This window comes from Lonchura striata, chromosome 1, assembly GCF_046129695.1.
Source record: "Lonchura striata isolate bLonStr1 chromosome 1, bLonStr1.mat, whole genome shotgun sequence".
NCBI lineage: Eukaryota > Metazoa > Chordata > Aves > Passeriformes > Estrildidae > Lonchura > Lonchura striata.
The window spans coordinates 92,251,210-92,268,798 of NC_134603.1; the positions used below are offsets into that span (position 1 = coordinate 92,251,210).

The window sequence follows — 17,589 nt, forward strand, 5'->3', positions numbered from 1 at the left end:
CTTTGACTTGCAGAAATATGGGGTGAGACCCTAAGGTGAGATCCTGACATTGAAGTCCATGACATCTCTCCAGCTCTTCAGCATGTTCAGACTTTCAGGGGTGAGATCAGTGAAAAATAAAGATGGCACTACATGTGTGCCTGAGCATACATGTTGCATACGTGTTGATGAGTAGGAGGAAAAAAGCATTGGGCCTGTTCTTATTTCATAAGACCGTCTCAAAGGAAGTAAAGCCAGACTGTCTCCATGTGTACTTGTCTGTATTTCAGACCAGAAATAAGGAGGAAAAAGCCTAACTCAACCCTACATTTACATTCAGAATGGGTTTGTTTTCTTAAAACAAAATAGCCACAGCCTTGTTATTAAAATCAATAATGAACTAAAGTCAGGTCATAGTTGTTCTTTGGTTTTGAGGATGAACATTTTTGAGGTATAAATCTAGTGGACTTGTTGGTTAGAATAATGCAGCAGTTTCACTTGTTTGTGTTCACCTCCCAGTAAGGCTTGCATGTGTGTATTTTATTGCTTAAAGTTATTCCACTGGCCATCATGGGAACAGTGGGGTGAAGGATAAGAAGGCTGTAACCTCCAAGTTACTTTGCAGTGAAGGGGACGTGGGCAGGGGTCCTGCATTGCCACATTCCTGCAAGAACATGATGCTGCATGGGAGATACACATCAGTGTGGAGCTGGAGCCTGTTGTCACCCAGTGAGTCCATCCCTCTTGGATTTGAGTTTCTCTGCCATGCCTACAGCAGGCCATGAATTAAAAAAATGGTAGGTAAAGTGCTTTAATTGAAACTTCATACTGCACAATATTTAATATACCTTTCCCTGGATACTTGTTTGGAAGAAAGAAGGAACCTCTAGCATCCCTCAGACTCCTATTTGAACTTGGGAATGTGCTAAAGTAAATGTATGAAACAGTATTTTTCTTATTTATTTATTTTTATGCTCATATGTGAGCAGACCAGAAAATCTGTAGTATATCACTCCGTATTCTGCATTACTTGGTAATACTTTGGTATGCCAATGAAAAACTAATGGCATTTGAGTTTCCTCTTTGCAGGAGGAAAGAGTACTTTTTGCAAGAGTGAGCAGAATTTTTCAAAAATGCTTTAACTATTTTTGGAGTCAAAATCATGTGACTCTGAGGCCATGGCTTGAGACCTGGTAAGGCATGAGCTACGTATGCATCCTTAAAACTGAAATAATGGGAAGTCTGTAACTGTTTTGGCATGAACACATTGGCTTTAAGTATCTAAATGAAGCTGACCTTTTACATACTAATGTTCCATTGCTGCTAATAAAAAATCCCACTTTTTCAGAGGCAGGAGTAGAAAGAAATATTACTAATACTTTAGTAAGGTCTATGTATTCTCTCTGCAATGAAATGAGAAAGGTCAAATTTCCTCTCCCATCCCTTTTTTCTTTTTGTATTCTCCAACTTCTCACCCATCTTTGTTGTACTAATGAAATTAAGATATCCTTCATGATATAACTGTGAGCTAGGGGGATCTAAATTACCTTCATCTGGCATCATTCCAGTATACTATAAATGAAGTAATTGTCCTTGACTATAAAATTTGCATTTTCAAGACTTAATTGCTATCATTACATCTTTTTGTAATTCTATTAATTTAACTGAATGGAGCATTTGGTTTTATGGTAAAAAATTTGCATTAAAACATTGTACATCTAAATAGAATTTTAATATTTGTGTCAAAAGCTCAGTACAGTTGTCCCACAGGACCTAAACAATTTCACAAGAGGACAATAGGAAGCAGTCGCACTTTAGGTCAACAAACAGGTTTCCCTTTGGTGAATATTAATAGAACTTGCTGTAACTGGCTTCATGTGATGAAAATCACTTCTGCCTGATCTCTGCAAAAGTTTTGTTAATCTATTAATTCCATACCATAATTCTTAACAGGAAATGTATTTGCCCAGATACAGAATAGGTAGGACGTATGTTTTTCTTGTCAGGAAACAAACTCTTTTATTTTTCTTCCTTTCTTCATTCTTTTCTAACAGAACAAGGTACTTTGGTCAAAGACCATGGAGAAATGGCTAAAGCAGTGTGAGGACTCTGAGCTGGCTGAATACACTGCAATTGCAATGATGCTCTGTGCACATTTTTATACATGAGGCCCAGTGGTAAACTAAGACTGTGTTACCAAGTACATGCAATTTGTAACTAGACCCATCTTCTTGCAGTGAATTTATGTGGTATCTTGGGACTGTGACCTCCCACTAGGTCATTGGAGGTATTTAAGCCACTGGAGCCCTTGAGAAGTAGGTACCCTCTGGGTTTGGGGTCCAACTCAGGCAGCACTACAGGCAGTCACTCCAGGCAGTGCAAGAAACAGCTAACATGTGGAGAGTAAACTGTGCTTCATGTTGATCAGAAAAGTCTATGCTATTTTCCATTTTGTGTTAAGAAACACCATCGAGTTGTAAAGCATATAATTTATTCAAGTAATCAAGATGGATTTGCTTTACATTGAATCTGTGTGGGCTTTGTTTGTTTGTTTGTTTGTTCGGGTTTTTAAATTTTTTTTAACATATGAGTAATATTTCACAAGAGGTAGAGCATGTTAGTGACAGAAATCTCATTAACTGCTCTTAATATATGTTGTATTTACTGGACTTCATAATCATTGTGTAATTAAGCTTCACAACTGGCTTGTGAAGCAGAAAAGATGAAAGATGTCTCCATGACAGCAATTTATGGGATGGTGAAATTAAACACAGATTTCTGAAAGTGTATAGGTACCGCTTTTTGTTGGTTTTGGTGCCTAAATACCTCAGAGGGCCCAAAGCTCATGCAAAGCTGCACAGTGAGAACCTGGCACCATACTAGACCAAAACCTGGGAGCACAGGGTGAAGCCTCTATTTGAGATCATGGCTTTTGGGCAAGTGCCACACTGGCTCTGCCTTCTACCTTTTTCTCTTGAATGGGAAACACAATCACTCACTTTATAAACTGTGTGGTGGCTCAGGGTAAGCTGGAATTGCAATATGAAAGTAATAAGAGCATGTAACCTGCTTCTTCTATAGCCATCTATACACACATCATTTCTATGGGGGTGTTGGACTTTATTAGAAAAATTTCAGCATCACAGATGGGGGATGAAGGACTGACAAGGGTTTTACTTCAGTTCTGAATCTCCTAGACCTACAAATATCAGCTTGACTGTGCCATTGGAGTCTGCTCTGTTGTTCTAAGCACGTGCACAGTGTACAAAGGCTTACAGGGGATCTGCTGTACATAAAGACTGCATTTTTTCCACTTCAGGGAGGACCCTGTGTATGTTCTTTCTTAACGGGTGAATTTCATTTGATGTGAACATTATGTTAAAGCTGAATTTCTAGGCAGATTATATGATAGTGCATTAGAAGGGAAAAAAACCAACCCACTCCACCACCAACAAAAAAAAAACCAAACAAATCCAAAACAAAACACATATTCTTTTGAAAAATCCAGGTCTAGCTGTTAGTGTCAATTACTTCAAACACCTACTGACTTTTCTGGCACATCTATCTCATTGAATCTTGGTAGTGATTTTATGTGCTTTAAGCATTTGATCACATAATCAGCTTCTGCATAGCAATGCAAAGGATCCTGAGCATTGCCCTGGCAGATAGTCAAGTCAAACCTGACACAGAAACAAACATAAGGGAACAATTGTTGTCAAAACACATTGCATCACTTTGCATGCTAAAGTATTTGCTCTGGTAATCCACCATGCTGACGTGTCCCTCTGCTGATGCCATCTGAGCAGAACTGTATCCTTAAAGTTGACATGTGCATCACATTACAGCAGTGATTTTGTTATATATCATTGGCATAATGGATATTCAGAAGAGATTCATAATCTTGAAAGGTGGCTTGAATCCACAGATCTCATCCATGTTCTGGTGACTCAGAGCATTTTGGAAACTCATTTTGGAAACTCATTTTGGAAACTCATCTCACGCTGGCTTGGGCAAAGGCAAAGTAAACAGTCGCCTAGGGCAGCAGACTTAGGAGAGAGGCAGTCCAGGTCTCCTTTCCTACTTGCTCTCTGCTGACAACAGGAATACAATCTTTTAACCTGCCTCTCCACTGTCCTTCCCACTCCCCTTTCCAATTTAATTTTAATGGAAATCTAAAGACATCTTTTTTGCCTTCTCCTCGTGTATTTTTCTTATTCACTCTCTCTAAAACTCCTACTGCTTTCTCCTAGGTTTTCTCCTCCAGGGAAATTTCACTGCTTCCTTTTTGGGCAATTCTAGGACTGTGAGAGTGTTCCTTGTCCCCTCCAAATCTCACATTTTTTTCTGCAAACAGCTTATTATTTTTTAGTATTTGCCACCTTTACTTAACATTCTCAGCTATCTTAAGGTTTATGGTAGAATGAGCTATGTGAGTAATACACTGTGAAAAAGTATACCAGATCATTTGCCTGTTGACAGCCATTGCTTTAAAAGAGCTTTTTGATATTGAAGAACAATCCAGATAGCTGTAGAAAATTTTGCTATATTCCTTATGACTTATGAGATTAAACGGGACAAAAGTAAGATGGTGTCAGCATGTTACTGAATTCCTGGAAAGGTGCGGCTTGCTCTGTCAGTAATGCTAGTCATGCAACATAAAATTAGAGTGCAGAATTCATCGCCATGGGATGTTATAGAAGCCAAAAAGCATAATTGACTTCAAAGGGGAATTAGGAAAATTGTTCCATCAATGATTGTCAAATGCAGTTATCTAGAAGCAGCACCAAGCACAGGAACCCCTAAAACACAGGTTGCTGGAAGCTATTTGGCTGTAGCTGTGCAGGGATCTCCATCCCCACGGGTGAGAACAGTTCCTGTTCAAACTGTGTTAAGACTGATCTCTCAGTCTCTCTCCTTAATACGTGCCTCATGGTTAAGGTGAACTGCTCTGGACTTAGTCACCTGAAAGTTAATGTCGTTTGAAAGTGAAGTTAGAGGAAGCCTGTTCCAAGTGGCAGCTGTTCTTGTCTGTGTTGAAAACACTACAGGATGAGATAAATTGCCTAGATTAAGTGTCCTGTACTTATGACTTGTACTTTTGTCCATTAAGCTTGAAGGCTTTGTCTGTAAAAATGAACAGAGTTCAGAAGGAGTTTATTTTTCCAAGCAAGAAAGCAAGACCTCGGATAGTGTGGGTGTTGTTTATGCCTGTACTGTGTCCTTCCACATGGGTTTATTTTTGCCCTGTCTCAAAGCTTTGGATTGTCTTAACTTGCCCAACTTGCCAATTCCACCTCCTTCTGACATACATAACATGAAGTCATTCCCTCAACTTACACTGAAAGAAGCTCAGAGGTGTGCCACCTTTGTAAAATGACAAAGCAGCAACCTTCCTTTGGGAGTAGTGCATGTTTCTGAAATCAGTAATTTGACAAGCTGTGGCAATTTGACAAGCTGCAACAAAAGTCTCTGGAAGCTTCTTGCACATCAGTGTATACACACCTACCGTACATAAGAGAGCAGCAGATCCTTCACTCATTTGGCTCATTATTTTTGCCTAAGGAAGTGGAGCTCACATATGTAGGCATGTATTTGTTAGGGTTTTTTGCTACACTCATTGCCTCAGATCCCTACTGGCAATGGTTGTTATCGGGACAATCTTGTGAAGGGAAGAAAGGAACTGTGAGTAATTTGCTAAGTGTGAGGCCAGACATTATGATGTTTGCTTACTGCTCTCAATGTCTTAATTAGTACAATACTTACACTAAGTGTTGGGATCTCTTCAGGAGTCAAAAAGGTGGTGCTTGGTGGTGCCTTGGCAGTGGGTTTAGAAAGGGTGGGGGAAAGCTTGCAAGGTGACAGATAATACACTGACAGATGGCAATGACTATGTTCTGTGTTCCTTTAATGCTCTTTAGGTAGGTCTCAAGGAGGCTCAGTAAAAGCATGACTGAGGATAAAACTGTGTCCTGGTGTCACTAGAGTTAATAACAGATTGATAGTGTCTTCTAGGCACAAGGAGGATTTTGAACCACACGTGCCAGTGGGGCTCTAGCAGGACCTTTGCTTAGGGCTCAGGGAGGTTCAACCAGGGTTCACGGTTCAAGCAGACAAGGCTGCAGGCAACCTAAGTGATGCAAGGAAGCATCTCCTTTTTTTGAACCTAATTGTGCTCACTCTTTCTGGGAAGGATGCATTTTTTTCTGTTCAGTCTGAGACTTCAGTGGGATTGGTATCTTGCATTCTTTTTTCTTAACCTGTTCTCTATTCAATTTAGTAGAAATCAGACTCTGTATTTATTCATATTAAAGAAATAAGTATCTGTGGACACACATCTCTAAAATAAACCTCCAAACATTTGAAAGCTTATTTTTCATTAGTTATATATATATATTTTTTTTTTTTTCTCTTACTTTTTAATCTCAAAATTTTTTCTTATAGAAAAGTGGTAGGGTTTTAGCTGATAATTCATCAGGTAATGAATTGGACTTTGACAGAAGCTCAGCAAAGAGCCTCTGGATGTAAAAATGAAACTGCTGGTGTGAAAATGCTATCTGTACTAACCACTGGAAGCAAGCTGCAAAATCTCAGGTTGCTGAGCAATGTCTATTTTGCAAAGTAAGAACATAGTCAAGTACAACAAGCCCTGTGGTCCAAGTGTCTTCTCTCCCTCTTGGAGTCTGTTAACTGCTGTAGCTGAGATTTAGATCAATTACACTTTATATTGCTGAGATCATGTGTTTTGCTGACAGACAGGCTTGTATCTTACTCACTTTCATCCATCTCAGTCACATTAGCAGCTTCAAAGGTATTAAGGAGTGAGCAAGCCTGACCTTCTTCTCAGCCCCAAATGACCTTGGGGAAATTTTTTTTTTCGTGTTTGTGTGTGGACAACAGACAGCAGGTGAGTCTGTGTAGACACTATTAATAAAGCTGTATGGCTCTGTAACAAGGCATGTTGAATGAGAAAGCAGAATTTCTGAGGAGGTGTTTGTAGGTGCATAATTTTCAGTCTTTGACAGTGACCTGCAGAGTTAAGCTTCTCAGGAGTCAATTTAATTGTGGAAATGCTTAGGCTCAAACAGAATGAATGAATCCATTCTTTATTTTCTCTTTAAATGATTATTTTGAAACTGTTTTTAGACATTTTTTTTTTTATTAAATGTAATTTTATTAATATTCCCTTCACATACTATTTTAGTTTAACAGCTAAGGCAGAAAATTGACACATATTTAATGTTGCAACTTTAGAAAAAAAATGTACTTGGCTTCTGGAAATGTTTATACATTCATACTAAGTTGCAGAAACACCAAACAATTTTTTAAAATCCAGTTATGGCTTAGCCCCATTTCCTGAAATTTTCCTCCCATGTATGCTGGAGTTTTTTTCCATCTCTAACTGTGCTCTGTTTATTATTCTTACAGCTTAGAGTCTTCTTCTTCCTCAGCTGCCAGTTTGTCAGTTATGATCAAGTGTCAAAATGAAAGCAAGGATAAGCATCAATTACCAAAAATTACACAGTCAGTTTACATATTCATTAGAAGAAAGGATTTTTCTCTCAATGCATACCGGATGTGAACTCTAACTAGGCACGTGAGTTGTCTGCACTCTCATTTTCACATCTGAAATCTAACAGCTTGGTTGGGTAATCCAGTATTCACCTGCCAGGCATGGAGTTCTTGCAGTATAGGAGCAATACCTTTAATTCTTTTAATACTGGAGGTTATTAAAAATATTTTGAATACCATCTTTTCTGCAGGAACAATTTTTTAGTTTCTTCTCCATAGGAAGACTGCAATCTCAGGTTACACAATCTTCTACTTTAAATTATTTTGCATTTTCTTCTCTCCCTCTCCCTCACTTTATTTTTTCCTGAACAAAATGATGGGTATTCTACAAAATTAACATTTAAAAAAATAGATGCAGGACCATCACACTGTAATTACGTTTAATTTTGCTACCATGAAACAAAGTCTTTTCTTTATTATGGGAAAAAATAATGAAACCTTTGATACTTTAGAGTTTCCTTTTCACTTAACAGGTAGGGGAAATTATTTTTTGCAATTCATAATTTTTTTCAGTGTATAATTTGATTTTCCTTTTTGGTATGAAAATTAATTACAGACAAGAATATACTCTCCATTAGAAACAGCAAAAGTAAATGGGATAAACTGGCAGTTCTTAAGGTTTTTTAAGTTACTATAAAGATTTATATTTGTTCCCCCACTAATTTGTAGGATACACACTGTAGATATCCTTGTTGAAAATCATTCTTAACCCACTCTAGACACGTGAGGTTTCCTTCATGCTGAAATATGCTGGAATTTTTAAGAACTGTATTTAAAGTGCTTCTTCTGCAGTCTGTCTGGCCAATTTGATGTCAGTTTGGTCTGCCTAGTACAGTTGGGTCTGCCGAGATAGGAGAAAAATAAAGTGAAATCCCAGATTTTTGTACCCATGGGTTGTGCATTCCCATCTTGGCCTCTGCGACAACCTTCAGCTGCTCGTTGTGCAGGAAGTAGATCCCTGAGTTCATAACAAGACTTTGGGAAGTCCTTTGTGGCTGATTCAGCATAAAAGCACAACTCTGTGGATCTGGTGGAATCTGGGCTTATACTGATTTGGGCAGTGATGCTGTTATTCTTTCCCTTGGTGAGTGGTGATTGAAATAATAAACTAATGCTTTCCACAGAGACGATAGAGAGAATAGCTGCTGCCTTGGGGAAAAATCAAAATATTTCACTTCTAAAATATATTTATAAAGCCATATAAATGTATTTTTCATTTCATGTACCTGGGAATAGCTAAGCCCAAGCATAGTTTGGGGTAGACTTGTTGAAATATTGTAGTGAGATTTGTCATCAAGCCCTTCCTAGTGTTTGGGTCACTTTGATATCTGCAGTCTTAAGACTTTACAGCTTGCAAACACAACTCAAACTCAGACTAAATGCATTGTGAGCAAACTCCTCTAGAGATTTGTACCCCTGACATGCAGCTCTGTTGATACTGGTAGCAAGTCTGCTAATTTTTACCAGTTGTGGCAGACTGTTTCAATGTCTTTTACCCGTTATATAAAGACAGTCTGCTCAAATGCCTGTATTTTTGTGTTTAAAGCTGTCGAACCTTTCTTGTAAAATCATGTATTCTCTCTACTTTTCTTAAATGTTTCCAGAACACACAATTGGGCTGCAGCTCTGAACATATTTCTAATTTCCTTCTGTCTGGCAGCCATGGACATGTCCTGCAGTGATTTCTCTGCCCCTGAAATACCTACAGCACTTCTTGATGTCATCTGTGGTCTCTATTATTTCTCTGTTTCTAGAAGGAGTGGAGAAATTCCTGGGTGTGGATGGAACGAGTGTGAGAGCAGAATGGTGGCAGTCCCTGGGTAGTCACTGGCCCCTGAGGATAACGTTACCATTCTGTGTATTAACTCCTGCCCGTTTTGGGTATGAAGGCAGAAGAAAGGGAATATGGGACTTTCTTACACACCTTACTGTCCTGTAAAAGTATTTTAAAGAACCTTTGGGGAAAAATTTAGGCCACATGCACACACGTGGATCTCACTGAGCTTACAGAAGGCCATGTGCGTGCATACATTAACAGATAAAATATAGCTTTTGATCTTTAAGAGAAATTAATATAAAATATGAAATTACACTACTGTGTAATAAGATATTTTTAAATACTTTGTTAAAAATACTCCCCAAACTGAAATACAAAACAATGTAACATCCCAGGCCTTGGTCTTTTAAGGGCCTATCTTCACCAATGCTCATCACACCTTTGATGCTTTTTGTAAGTATGTTTTTATGCTTTGAAATTCAGTAAAATATTTGTACTTAATGGAAGAAAAAGTCCATGCACCTTCCTGTTCTCATATCTGTCCATGTTTGAGAATGGTACCATATTTGGAGGAGAAATATACATACTTGTCCTGCTATCTGCAGGGACTCCCCTGTGACCAGGCGTTCTCTGCTAGCGCACAGGACCCAGCTGTGATGGCTCAGCACTCACTCCATAAGCCTGCAAGCGCAGACTTTCAGCACGTGCTCACATTTATGAGCCTGCAGGCTGCCCAGCACCTCATGTACCTATTACCTGAACGAGTGTGATGGATTAAAAACCTCTGCTGACATAGACCTCTCAGGGCCATGCAAGACTGACAGTTTGGAGGTGGCTCCCCAGGGTCTATTGACACCTTGAAACTGCTGCAGTTGCATCAACCTGTGAGTGGGTGGTAATGAAAGGCAATGAACCTCAACCTCAATGAAAAGCATATTGGCTTTCATTTTACTTGCCTGAAAGTCTCAGTGTGTTGGTCTGACCTAAATGTTCACCAAAATCTGAAGCAGCTTCTGAACCAGGTTCCCACAAACAGAAAAACTAGTCCAAGGGTGAGCAAGTGGTATTGAGAAGAATCTGCCTGCGACAAGTTCTTAGGAGGAACAGCAAACTCTCCTATTTCTTCATTAGAGAAATAGCACAATGTGAGTTTTGAAGAAGAAACCAACATAAGGCCTTTTCAGGTCTCTATTTATCTGTCAAATAGCAAATAAAAGGGAGATGAACTGTAGGAGCTACTTCATCAGGTAACAGTCTTAGGTGAATAGGATTGTGTCATCTCAGAACAAGCATTTACATGTTTCCATTGAATGAGGTGTGGTCTCGTTCCCTGTTCTCCAGACTGTTGGTTACACAAGAGACCTTTCTCCTGAAAGGTTTCCTTAAGTCTTTCCAGTTGTAAGACTGGATTTGTTCCCCATTTTGTACTGGAGTATCTCTATTTCTTGGCTGAAGTGTTTAGTATGTATTCACCTTTAGGCAGAAACTGAGGCTAGAACATTTCCATCTGGTCCTTTAGCTGAGATTTTATGAAGTTGTGAACAGAGGGAGGGGTAACAACAGAAACATACATGCAGCCCTTACCATAAAAACCCCCTATATTTTAGCAATAATAAATATGTATTTTTTACAGTCTTTATACTTTGCTGATTCTCAAAGTCTAATAGACTGAATATTTTTTTGCTATTAAGCTTCATAGATTACAGATGAAGTTATAACATTCTATGAAAAGCTATCTCAATGAGTTTTGACTGCAGTTTTATTGTTTAATTGATTGTATCAAATGCTGTTTATTCCATTCATATCCACAAGTAAAAATAATTTATTATTATTTTTGGTGACACTAATTTAGTGTGCAAAATGACTTTTTTGGTCCCCTGCCTATCTCTTTAAAGACTACTGACTAAAATTTTGCTGGAAAAAATAAAGCAGCAAAGAAATAACAAACAAACAAAAAAACCCAGGACCCACAAACAAACAACTAAAATGACAAAAAACACACTGGAAATCAAAACTCTGTTTTTCATGCCTTGTTAGACTATTAGAAAATACTTATTTGCAGCAAGTTTCTACAGAGGTGGAAGTCAGGAAAATAATGCTATAGGACTCTCTACATAATGCTGTATTACAATCAACCTTTTCAATGTGTTAATACAGTAAAATCCCTGTTATCTGCATTCCATATTCTTCAATTACTGTAGCCTGTGATTCAGATAAATGGGAATCACCACTATATAAACTTGCACTGTATATTAACTCACTGGATATTAATCTCTATCTTACATTATTTATATAATCGGCAGCATGATTTGGCACATAAACACAGCAGGTTTAGTTTATTTTAGAAATTCAGTGCAAATTATATCTTGCACCAAAAAATGCATTTAAGTTATATCTCAAGGTGCAAATCTGAATTAATATTAACCAGGCTTTGTGTGTTCAAGTTTGTAAGCGGATCCTAGCAGATTCATTAGAAAGAAGGCTAGTCAGCGCAGACGAAAAATAAGAAATTATTATCTGTGTTGCAGCACACATAGAAGTGAAGATAGGATCTACTTTCATTCTTTTCCAACTGCTGGAAGATTTTAGATAGTATTTTGGATTGCTTCTTTCTTCTATTTATATTAGAGAATAGAGTAGAGAAAGTCTTAGGGCAACTGAAGCCCTATGGTGAATTGATTGAAGCAGATGCAGGTAGATAATTTGTGAATTTTGTTCCTGGCACTACAACAAGAGATGATGCTGAAGGCAGCTTTTCTCAACATCAGAAGTACAGATAAAGTTTATTGTTTTGTGGGATGGTTTAGTTGGATGTAGTGCTGCTCTTTAAAGATTAGGCCAGCCTCATTAAACATGGGTGTGCATTAAAACCAATTCGATCTACAGCTTCTGCCTGTCTTCATGTTTAGCATTTGGTTGGTGCTGAATGCTTACTTTAGGTTTAGCTTGTTCATGCAACTGAAGTTTATCTAAGCTTGTTTTTTTCTGAAGGAAAACACGCACACTCGGAGTCCAGAATACCTCATCCTTTTTTGATGCTGTGCTACCTCCTTGCTGACTGTCAGGGATGGGAAGAGCCACAGATATTGCCCCCTGTAGAATGGGTGAATCATGTATGTTTGGTTTTGAGGTGGGAAAAAAAGTGCCATCCAATCCTGGTACTCATTTTGATGCTCAAAGATGACATAAAATCTGCACGCCAGGGAGGAATGCCCACTGAGGAGGAAGAAAGCAACCCTGCACTCCTCTGTGATTGGGACTGACTGTGCTGTTGCTGGGTGGAACAGTGTAATGCTGCTGCTGCTCCTGCTCCAGCACTGTGATGTTTCTGTTCCACATTGTGCTGACTCACATTCAAGAAAATATGATACACAGACACAATGCACTGTAACTCTTTTCCTTCCCCCCAGTGACCTCGGTAAGTGTTTGGTTTCTCTTTCCTTTCTTTGGCTAGTGTGGTGCTAATATAGCTTTACTGTTAGAATTAATAAGAGGGGGAAAGGCTACCTTGTAAACAAAGTGGTAGCAGACAGATTAATCTTGGACATTTGAATGCATCCTGCTGTTTGTGGTACCTCCAGCTACCTTTAAAGCTGATCAATCCTGATAACTCGCCCATCTCTACAAACTACACTTGTTAGAGCTGTGTTTTTAAATGGGAGAAGTGCTTACAATGCCCATTTACAACTGTATTCTGTTTAATTAGTCAGCACAGCCAGTGCTGCAGGGATAGATCACTTGCCTTTAAAGATTTGAGAATGTTAATAGTACAGTATATCATTTTAATTATTATTGGATTAATGTTGTGTCTCAAAGAACATCTAATGCAAATCACAAGAAATGGCCTGAAGTGACCCAAGGGTTGTGCTTTATTAGAAAAGAAATAGGTCCATTGCTTAAATATAAAAAGAGGCTCTTTCTTCAAATGTCACTCTCCACTGGGCTTCTCCATGTGTGTAGGTGAAAATAAAATGCCTTTTTACTTCCACTTTGTCCACAGAAAGTTTCTGTAACTAATGTGTTAAATGGCTGAGAGAGCTGCTGTAATATCAAGAGATGAAGAGGAGATCCAAAACAGCAGTGATGATGAAGACAGATTTCCGACTCAAGTTGCTGTAACAGCATCTCCTGGTTGCTCTGCCAGTCCATCGCTAGACAGCCCTGAGGAAGACAAGGGAAGCTCAGCAGTGCCAGAAAGACTGTCTGCCCTCTCCAGCAGGGCAGTGGCCCAGTTAAAAGTCCTGACTGGCCCAGAGATGGTTAGTGGTGGCCAGGCACAGAGGACAGCCCCTGGGCTGGCTGAGCATCCTCTGGCAGCTGTAGATGCATCCTTAGGTGCCTCCTCATGCCCTGAAGTGGTTGATAACCTGCTGCCTGTGGACCTTGCCTCCCTGCATGCCAAAAGCCCCTGCTGTGATGGCAAATTGAGTTCAGAGGTGCTGCAGGTCCCGAGGGTGCCCGGTGAGGGCAGCGAGGCCCTGCAGGCAGGGACTGACACACAGCAGGCAGGGAGTGGCACTGAGAGCAGCTTGGCCTCTTGCAGTTTGGCACGTGTGACTTGGAGGAAGACCACAACAGTAATGGAGACCTTAGAAAATAAGAAAAAGGAGGAAAAGGAGAAGTACCGGCTCCAGCTAGCAATGTACCGACGGCTCCTGCTGCTGCGCTCCATCAGGAGTTTGCACAGGCAGCTGGAGCAGCAGCAGGCCAGGCTGCAGGAATGCTATGGCACAGTGATAAATACAAAGAAAGAAGTGTTGAAGCACATTTGCTCAACCTCGCCCTCACCTTCGCCGTAATCATGTTGCTGCCTGCAGAAATGAGCTTTGCAATGCCACCCGAGCCGCCAGTAAGCTTGCATGCCACAGGGGCGGTGTCCTGGTGTGTGCCCAGCGGAGAGGAAGCAGCAGCAGCAGACCGAGAAGAGAACAGAGAAGGTATAGCGTTGGTCTGAATTTATCTGGAGGATAAAAGAGCAAGGGTGAACCTGTGCAAGAAGCCGACTCCTGATGCCCATTCAAAGCTCTCAAAGTGAAAGAGGAATTTTTTGGCAGATAGGTTTGTAAAAAGAAAAAATCACCACACACTGAGAACTTAGTCTGTTGCCTGACCCAAAAAGGTGTCTGGATGCAACCTGCTGAATATGTGATATGGCACATCTCCCTTCTACTTTCAGAGCCAACAAAATTTGAACAGAATTAGGGTTTATTTGTCTGCAAGAATACCTGAATTTAAAAAGCCAGGATATTTGAAACACTTAGGCTCGGGCTTGATTATATTTGCCTAAGGACACTGTATGTTTGCAACCTCTACTTTCCTTTAAAAATTAATTAAGATTAATCAGAAATTATTGTGGGAACGTAGGACATCCATACACACACAGGGAAAGAGTGAAAATGCCTAAGCCTGATTTCCTCAGGAAAGTAATGTGAAAACAAGGACCTTGTAGTCTGACGTTGCACTGGAAACTCAGGCTGGAAGTGCCAGGGGAATGTTCAAGGTCTGCACAATTACTAATCTGCTGCTAATTCCCAGTGGCACTAGCATCTGCAAATCAAGCATATTTTGTGCCTTACTGCTGTCATTTAATGGAAGTTGGTGACAATTAGCACTTTTTATCCAGGTGTATTAGACGTGGAAAACCCTGGAGCGCTGTTTCTCCAATTGCAAGGTTAGGATGCCTGCAGGGAATTTGATGTCAGCATGCAACAAACACAGAGGAAAAATGAAAACAAAAAGATGCAACTTTTTTGTATGCATTTAAAAGGCAATTTGAGTCACTATTATTGAACAAAAAATTGAATAGTTGATTATGCTGTTTTACTATTGGAAGCAAAATATGATTCAAGAAAAAAAGCTACAGAAAATTTTCCTATTCTAGGACTTCAAGGGATATGGAAAAATCACATTTTTTCAGATATTTATTTCTGATCAAGCCAGCTTTCCTTTCCCCCTGTTGTTTTTCATTTTTTTTTTAAATTATAATTTATTATGTAGATGAACAAACAGGTTTTTGTGTGGGGTTTTTTTCTGCATAAAAAGGCAGTTCTGCTTTTAATCATCCTACATTTATAAAAATAATGAGCTACATAGAGGAAAAATTTTATTCTCATTTTTTTTGTGATACATGTACAGGGAGGGGTATGTGCATGTTGGTGTATGCATGTACACACACCTCCCTGTATTCAAGAAGTTATGGAAGGCTGATGCTTCTTTTGCTGTAGCAGAAGCAAGAATAATCTCTCAAAATAATCTCTGCTGTCTGCGAGGAGTTTGGTTGATTAGATTCACATGCACACATCTGTGAGCAAGGTATTGAGGTAATTCAACAAATGAAGTGCAGCACAACATTGTCATTATTACATCTTTGTGTTTCTGCACACCCAAAAATTATGGAAGCCCCCTGGGTATGCACAACCTTAGATAGGTTCATTCATTTCCTTGGGCCCTTGTGCAGTCTCTCATGCAACACGAACCAGTAACTTTGAATGCAGAATTGCCATAGAAACATCCTTGTCATCAAGGAGATATTTGAAGGAGCATCCTCTACTGCCTCATTTGGGGAATTCAGGTTGCCAGAGGCCTTTAGTGGGCTACAGAAGAGAGCTGGTGGTTGCTTGTGACTGAGAAACATTACTCCTGAGCTCTGATCCCATCTCACCCTCTGCTCAGCCTTGGGAAAGCTGTTCTCTCTCAGCAATGCACGTTTCCTAAAGAATGCTTAAATACTAAATTTGCCTCAAAGGTAACCTGTTCTTTCTTCATGTGCCTCTCAAGAAGGATTCAAGGGGTTGGTCATGGCCAAGAGAGCTGTGTAAAGATTAATTTCTTTCCCCCCATACTTCTTGAACTAGATAAGCCTTTTTGTCCTCGTTAAGAGTAAGTGTTATGTGAACCAAGCACAAGCAAATCACTGTGATGTCACCTGCATTGGGGAAAGAAGTATTGGTGAAGGGTCACATCTCAAAAATATTGCTGCATTTTGAATCAAAATGTCAAAATGTTTCCATTAGGAAGACAGTCAAAATGAAAAGTTAGCCAACTTGTCTTTTTGACTGTTCTGCATTTGCTGCAAGAGTGCCCTACATTACTGCATAGAGCCACCTATTGTGTCATATTTGCATTAAGGAGTGACTAGAATAAGATTAAAAATACTTTCCACATAACAACTAGTGCAGAAATAGTTAGTATGACAATCTGTCCAACTATAAATTCTTTGTGGCAGAACAGTGATAATCTTTGTTTTGTACAACATCTCATAAAATTTCTTGATCCTAACTGGGATCAGTAGATGTTTCTGCGTTATAAATATTAAATACCAAAAGATTTGTGCATGAACAATGCTGTCTGATATCTGGCAGGAAAATGAAGCCAAGAGTTATTCCATTTGTGCCACACTCTTTCCATGTAGTATTTCTATGGATACATGCAAAATAAATATTAACTGAGGAAATAACTCCAGTCTTTGCAAGAATTTGCTTTTCAGCCAGTGCTTCTAATGTGGTTACTAATAAGTGGAGTTGGACAAAACAGTTAAAGGCAATACAATTTTAAAAATGAGTTTATTTTAGAAGCTTGGAATATGTGGCTTAACAGCTATGGGTTTTTTTCCTTCTATATTTTAGTGTATTTTGAGAGTTGAAGGTCAATGAGAAAGTTGCAGAACACCATGGGTAACTCTTGGAGGTGTTTTCAGGCATATCAAACTGAGCAATAGTTTCAGGTTGAATAAAAGTGTTTCCTCTCATATTGTTTGATCTCTTAATTTGAAGTTCTTAAGAGCTTTGGTGATTTCTCTGAGTTCCAATTAAATTTCTTAAAGTTTGTATTTTTATCTGAACTCAACTCTTGACCCTCACAGGAACTGGGGTAATGATGACAAAATGAGTATTTTCAGTATGGCCTTTCTCCCCATTGTCTTTACTGACTTCCAGAGCCTGCCAAACTAATGATCTCTGGGAGAAATCTTCTCTGCAACCCAACAACTCATGTACTTTTACGGCAAAGGTTGAAGGTAAATTATGCTGCCTGAGCTGTAAGGTCCTGCTGCTCACCTGTTTCTGAAATGGCAGAAAATAATCATGGGTTTTATGTCAAAGAGTGGAATATTTAAAAGCTGTCAGCCCTCTTGTAATAGTTGCTAACACTAAAAAAGTTGTACCTTCTGCCAACCTAAAGTCAGAAATATTCAAGAACAATACGGAGTTATAATACACTCGAGTGACAAAATGCATTATTGAGATGCTCTTTTACACAAGTGCTTT

At 39.2% G+C, this 17,589-nt stretch overlaps 1 protein-coding gene across 1 annotated transcript; it reads left to right on the forward strand.

Moving 5' to 3' along the window:
• Positions 1–12,530: 12,530 nt before the first annotated feature.
• LOC116183308 (uncharacterized) lies at positions 12,531–14,141 on the forward strand. Its single transcript, XM_031504173.2, has 2 exons — positions 12,531–12,743; positions 13,326–14,141. The coding sequence occupies exon 2, from the start codon at positions 13,351–13,353 to the stop codon at positions 14,122–14,124; it is 774 nt and encodes a 257-aa protein (XP_031360033.2). The 5' UTR covers positions 12,531–12,743; positions 13,326–13,350; the 3' UTR covers positions 14,125–14,141.
• Positions 14,142–17,589: the final 3,448 nt, after the last annotated feature.